Source organism: Aegilops tauschii, chromosome 2 (genome assembly GCF_002575655.3).
Source record: "Aegilops tauschii subsp. strangulata cultivar AL8/78 chromosome 2, Aet v6.0, whole genome shotgun sequence".
In the NCBI taxonomy this organism is placed as follows: Eukaryota; Viridiplantae; Streptophyta; class Magnoliopsida; order Poales; family Poaceae; genus Aegilops; species Aegilops tauschii.
In genome coordinates, this window is record NC_053036.3 from 54,253,427 (window position 1) to 54,260,040 (window position 6,614).

At 42.5% G+C, this 6,614-nt stretch overlaps 1 protein-coding gene across 3 annotated transcripts; it reads left to right on the forward strand.

Annotated features, from left to right (window-relative positions):
* Positions 1-385: 385 nt before the first annotated feature.
* LOC109775038 (uncharacterized) lies at positions 386-5,969 on the forward strand. Of its 3 annotated transcripts, XR_012201749.1 has the most exons (11): positions 386-1,054; positions 1,723-1,824; positions 2,722-2,796; positions 3,494-3,544; positions 3,949-4,086; positions 4,169-4,288; positions 4,428-4,647; positions 4,840-4,898; positions 4,989-5,044; positions 5,122-5,228; positions 5,339-5,969. XR_012201749.1 is itself a non-coding variant. In XM_020333792.2 (10 exons), exons 1-10 carry the CDS (start codon positions 401-403, stop codon positions 5,579-5,581), a joined length of 1,605 nt encoding a protein of 534 aa, XP_020189381.2. In that variant the 5' UTR covers positions 386-400; the 3' UTR covers positions 5,582-5,969. The 3 variants fall into 3 exon arrangements, 1 of the variants encoding a protein (XP_020189381.2); XR_005770484.3 differs by having other exon boundaries at positions 4,428-4,898; XM_020333792.2 differs by lacking the exon at positions 4,428-4,647.
* The last annotated feature ends 645 nt before the right edge of the window (positions 5,970-6,614 follow it).

Consider the following 6,614-nt stretch of genomic DNA (forward strand, 5'->3'; position numbering starts at 1 on the left):
TTGCTTGTCACATATGAGCTCCTCTCCTAAGCTCACGACATTGGGAGAGAAGGTCTTGAGGCATTATTATCAAGGCAAGTATCATCTGTTTAAGTAATATGGAATTTACATGTGACTCACCACTAAATTCATTACCACAAAAAAATGCTGTCATGGAAACTACATTTATTTTTCTTATTTTAACGCATTTTATTTTTCATGGGATATGTGAAGGTTACGTGGTTCAACGTGGAGTTGTTTGCAGAAAAGAAAACTCCCGAGGACCAAACCGCCGTCATAGTTTCGAAATAAATAGCCGTCAAACCTTCTCCCCTTTTCCATCCCGCACCCTCCACACGTTTCTTCTCCACGCCCTCGCGAGTTAGCGAATTACCACGCGAGTCCTCCCGCCGCGACCGCGATGGAGGCACCCGGTTCAGGTTCAGGAGCAGCAGAAGCGGTGGAGGACGACCGCATCCAAGAAACGGCCCATGGGGGCTCCAACTCCAACGCCTCTTCCAATGGGGGTGGGGCCCCGAGCGCTGCTGCGCCGCCACCTCCCCGCGCGACGCCCTTCCACCTCGAGCAGGCCGGAAGCGGCGCCGATGGGTCGAGCCCCGCCACGGCGGTGGACCCCCGGAAGGGCAAGGATCCGCTGCTGCCCAGGGACATTCCTCCTCCTCCGAGCCCCGCGGGCAGCAGCTCCTCCACCCGCTCCCGCGACTACGCCGCGGCATTCAGAGACGGGGTCGGGGAGTCGAGCAAGGCGGGCGCCAGGAGGGCGCGGGTGAGGTGGAGCCACCCCGTGGTGGCGGAGACGAGGGAGGTGCCCAACGCGGCGGCGCATCCGTTGGACCCCAACACGGTGTTCGAGCAGATGGCGATCCAGCAGGCGGCCGACGAGGAGGCGAACAGGCGACGGGAACATCAGGCGAGGGCCTCTGCGACGTGCTCTTGTTGTTTCTTGGACTTCTTGGAGTCTCTGTCTCTGCAAGTTTGGAGTGCGTTCTTGAGCATTTCTTGGTTTCCCGCTGAGCAGTACAACTCGGAAGAGGCCATGTATAGGAAGGAACAGGTATGTCATGAATCTGCTCTGCTTGCTTGCTCGGAATTACTTTCTGTAGTCTGTTAAAATCTTGGGGTTGGGGATGATTTAGCAGTAGAAATGAAATCTCGGGCAAATGTTGGGGACAGTTTGGCGATTAGGCATTTCCTGATTATTACTCGACTTCTTCTTGCGGTGCGTTATGAAATTTAGAGGTAGGCAAGGATCTTGTTGTGATTATTCGCAAGTGTTCAAGATTTAGGCGTCCAGGTTTGTGCTAATTGATTCTTCTATTTGGTTTGGTATGATAGCATGTTTTGCACTTTTGCACTTCCGCTGCAAGTGAAAAATGTGGGGAAATATGAGGATCATGTCTTGGCAGTGGTTGCTGTCATATTTTGGTAAGAAATCTTGATGCCAAAATGTATCAGTTTCCAGTGTAGATGAATGTCGTTATAGGGGATGTTAAGCTGAATGTTTGCTCGGGATTACATTATCTGGATCCTTGGCTCTATGCTTTTGCCTTTTGTCATCTGTTGCCTGAAAGGCTGAAACTGGCTCCGAAGCCTCAAAACTCGATTTATATGAATAATTGGCAAGAGTAGAAAGGATTTGGATGACTCAACATTGCAACTTGTTAGCCCTTTCACCTTTGCTAATCCGAAATGTGTGATCTTGATGCTAATTCTGTGGAGCAGGAGAAACTATCACAAGTACAGGTTGGGGTAAAGGTGAGACCCAAGCAGGACAAACTACCGCACGTACAGGGGAAATCGTTCTGGAGTCGGTTCAAGAACAAGGTATGTCCTGAATCTTGTTTAATCTTCGCACTTGTGATTCTTGGGTGGTATGACCATATGAGTTTTTGTACTTACCTATTTTATGTGCATAGAAACTGGAATTAGGATTCTTGATTTCTGTTTGTTCATGTTAATTCTGTACTTGTTCTAAGAACTACATTGATGAAAGCTCATTATAAATTTAACTCATCCTAAGAACTACATTGATGAAAGCTCTAGAGATAGTCTGATGAAACCCAGTGTAAAATGATTAGCTGGGCTTGATAGAGCATGATCTTGGGCAAATGTTGGGGACGGTTTGATTAGGTATTTCATGATTATGACTCGGGGTACTTGCGGTGCAGTATGAATTTAGAGACGAACGAGGGTCTTGTTGTGATTATTCAAAACTGTTCAAGATTTAGGTCTCCAGTCTTGTGCTAATTGATTCTTCTACTCAGTGTGATGAGATATGTTGCTGCAAGTGGAAAATGTGGGGAGATATGACATATGAGGATCATGTCGTGGCAGTAGTTGCTGCAATACTTTGGCAAGAAATCCTGAAGCTAAAATGAATCAGTTTTCAGTATAAATGAATTGTATTATAGGAGAAGTTAATCTGAATGCTTGCACTGAATTACTTAACTTGACGTACATTATCTAGATCCTCGGCCACTTTTATGCAAAAGCCTTTGATCTCTAAATCCACCCTGGAGTTTGGTCGAGAAGTTTGGGCCTTTGGTCATTTGTTACCTTAAAGTTTGAATCTGACTACGAAGCCTCGAAAGTCGAAACTCAGTTCGTATAAAAATCGGCAATAGTATAGAGGATTTGGACACCTCCACATTTTTCAATCCTGTTAGTCCTTTCACCTTGCTAATACAAAATGTGTGAATCCTGATGCTAACTCTGGAGTAGGAGAAACTACGACAAGTCAAGGTGAGACCCAGGTCTGAAAAGGGGAAATCGCCCTGGAGTTGGCTCAAGAACAAGGTATGACCTCAATCTTGTTTAATCTTCGCACTTGTGATTCTTCGGTGGTATGACCATATGAGCATTCTTGTACTTAACTATTTTATGTGCATAGAAACTGGAATTGGGATTCTTGATTTCTGTTTGTTCATGTTAATTCTGGACCTGTTAGTTTAATCAAGGCAAGGAATCTTGGTTAGAGCATCATGTGGCATCCTAGAGTAGAGGAGGAATCTTGGGCAAATGTTGATAGCAGTACACACGTCCTTGTTGCCTGTGGGTCTTTCCGAAATCTGGCATCGTATTTTGAAGCGCATGGCTATCTTGTTGAAATTGCTCTGTAAAATTTGTGGAAATTAGGAGGTCATGTCCTGATTGCTGCAATATTTTTGTAACAGGGCCTGAAGTCGAATGTACAATCCTCCTTTGTAAGCAGATATTGCTATCAGAAGATTTAGTCTAGACATTAGTTCGAGACTGCATAACCAAACATAATTTCCGTACATCGTTTGCCATTTACATGCAGAAGCCTCAGAATATAATTACATTTAAATAGTTGCCGAAAATAAAGAGCTTTGGACTTGAACGTTTGTGGTCTTGCTATTACATTTTTTTTTTGGACTGGGAAAAGGAAAATGCTCGGCATGTTGATTCTTCACAATTGTAGGACTGGCAGGATGTATGGACTTTAACTTTGTTTTCTTCGCTTGTCCAATAGATTTTTTGTAGAGAAGGAAGGCAGATATGTCCGGAACATGTGCAGCACCAGGTTTGTCTCCATTAATGTGATGTTCAAATTTTAAGTGCGTGAAATTTGAGGATGAAAGTCCTAGATCACAAGATACTTTGATTCGTCGTTCCTGTACGATGAACTGCTCAGAAGGATTATTTTCTCTTTTATGGATACTAAATTGTATGTTAACTCTTTGTTGTGATAGTTTGATGGAAGCTGAATCATACTTGTACTGTTGTTGAGTTTATCAGACATTAACATATATCTTCTTCTTTTCTTACTGAACAGCAACAGATCAATATCAATGATGGGTTTATATATGATAGTTGTTTCAAAAACCGAAAACTGGAATAAAAACAAACTTTCCATCACATATTTAGATAGTTGTTTCCATGTTCTACTCTGTAATTTGAATCCTTGTATTTGTGTGGTTGTTGCAGACACAACCCATCACCGAAGTAATGAATCGTTATACGGTTTGTTCTAATGGGATGAACAGTCTTAATGCCTATTCGGAATTTAGACCGGTGATTGGAGATGGGGAGTGTTTCTACAGGAGCTTCATATTTTCCTACCTAGTAATTGCCCTCCTCTCTTTTTCTTAGCATATGATGTAGGTTTAGTTATTTAACTTTCTCTGTTTATGCGAATGTACAACAGGAGCAAGTTCTTGATAGGCCAGACACAGATGAGGAACGCCGTCTCCTTGATGTTGTTGAAAAAGCGTCTGCGCGACATGCAGATCTTGGATGGAACTCTAAGTTTTCCAGGAGCAGCAGAGTAAGTTCTCGCCTTCTCCATATTCGTTCTTTCTTGTATAAACATGCTTGCAATTGCAAGGGATGATGATTTTCTTCAGGTTACAAAGTACACTTCAAGCTGCATCTGGCATCTCACTATCTTTGTTTGTCATCTGCAGGAGATGCACAATTGCTTAACAGTAGTGGCATGCCGTCACAGTTTTACACAATGTTGGCACAAACTCAAATTTGAAGCTTATTGTGAAGTTAACAACCCGATTGTAACAACGACCTTAAGAGAAATTTACTTGCAATGTAACAACGGCAATATAACGGGGAAATAACATAATTGTATGCTTGTCTGAGCACTGCAACAATGCACACCTGCTGGTTATTATTGTACAGCCACCTCACTGTTCTGTTACTATGCTGTGTTCTTTTATATCCTACTATATATGTAATGACTGAAGCTTCTCAGGGAGTTGTCTTAGCTGTGTTCTTTTATATCCTGCTATTGATCAGTATTCTGTATGTACTATTTGTAATGGTATGATTTTCAACTGTGAATAATTGAGTCGCTGATTCTTTCAGGCATTTAAGAAGCTGCTTGAGAAAGTAATGAGATGGAAGAAGATGGAATCAACTAGCAGGTTTTTGATTCTCTTGGTTTTCTGCAATTCCATCAAAGTATTGTAGATGAATGCATTCCATCTCACTGACATAATATATGCCATTTTTAGTTGCCGTAAAGAGGAACTTCTCAAGTTCTTCAGCACGTATGATAAGACGCTAGACAGTGAGAAAAAACACCCTTGAACTTACATTTCCTTCTGTTCATCATAATTCATGTTTCTGACGCATTTTATTGGTTAGTTTTTGCTTTCCTCAGATTACTAGTAGCTATCCAGATATGCTCGCACAGCGAGGAGTATGTACCGCATATACCAGTGGTCGCTAGTGGAGACTGCAGTCTGGAAGTTGTTAGTATCAGCAATCAGCATCCCTTCCCTTACATTAACTCGTGCTGAATTTCCAGTGCATCCATTGTTGGATACACGGCACTCATTTTACCTGACTTTTGTACAAACAGTGGTGCTTTCGGCGTGTCACTCCAGCTGGTGTGGAGTCGGAGTATCTTATGATGAGGGCCTTGGCCAGCGCGCTTGAGGTAATCCTCATAGTGGAAACATTCCAAGAACGATATACTCAAGATATCTACACTGATCCTGGAGTTCCCCGTCCGGCTGTGACCCTGCTGTACAATGGTAATCACTACGACATCATCTACCCATGCGCAACATCTTCTGGGAGTTCAAGTCATCAGGCTTCCTAGATAGAACATCCTGGTGATCAGAGTTCAAGTCATCAGGCTTCCCAGAGAGAACATCCTGGTGATCAGAGTTCAATTCAACAGACTTCCTAGAGAGAAGATCCTGCTAATCAGAGTTCAAGTCAACAGATTCCACCGGATTAAAGTTGAGTTGGCCTGCTGCCGTTGAATGAGAGTGTTGCTGAGTTTAGTGGTAGAGTAGATGCACCGATGAAGTTGGGGTAGGCATAGCATATACTTGTGCATTCTTCTTCTGTTGGCTGGTATACGAGTGAATGTTCTGTGACCGCATTCAAACTTAATTGTGTTTTCAAAATTTGAACATGGGCATGATATCGGTTGATCTTTTTTGTATGTTGTGGAAGACACAAATATTGCACTTGTTTGGACATGTCTCTTTGGTGTCTTGCCGTTTTGTTTACAGCAATGTGGATGATGAAAATATCCTACTTTTCACATTTATATTGTTAGTCACTTAAACAAGGCTGGGTTAAGTTGAGTTGTTCTGCTGCTGATGGCAATACAAGCCAATAGATCTCACATGCAGAAATTCAACAGATTTTGCTAGGTTAATGTTGAGTTGGGGCTGCTGCCTACCTATCAATACAGTAACGAAGCAGAGATGCTTACTTGTGCATTCTTTCTTGTGTTGGCAAGGATACATAGTGCTGGTGCCACTGGATTTATCAGTTGGCATATATACAAGGATGAATGCAATCGTTTAATTAGTTTCCGTGATTGGTTTATTTGCGATTCTTTCTATCTCTGCTGGTTACCCTGCTTGTGTCTGAACCTGTATGATAATCTAATATATTTTCCAGGAATAGCTCGAGTCACAACTTGTTATTTTTTATACATTGCGATGTAATAGCTACGATCTTCCAACAGTAGACTGTAGAGTTGTACATGCTGTGCATCTTTGGACTATTCCAAGTCATCTGAAGAAAATGAACATTTATACTCTTTCGCTTGCATCATCACAAAGTTGTGGAAACCAGAATCTTTAGTAGTGTCATCCACGGCAAGATCCAGCTCT

Excerpts from the sequence above, each read along its gene's own strand:
- LOC109775038 (XM_020333792.2), top strand. The coding sequence starts at position 401 with ATGGAGGCACCCGGTTCAGGTTCAGGAGCAGCAGAAGCGGTGGAGGAC. Across the intron at positions 2,797-3,493 it reads GGAGTTGGCTCAAGAACAAG|ATTTTTTGTAGAGAAGGAAG; the intron begins GTATGACCTCAA and ends CTTGTCCAATAG. Across the intron at positions 5,229-5,338 it reads GAGACTGCAGTCTGGAAGTT|TGGTGCTTTCGGCGTGTCAC; the intron begins GTTAGTATCAGC and ends TTGTACAAACAG.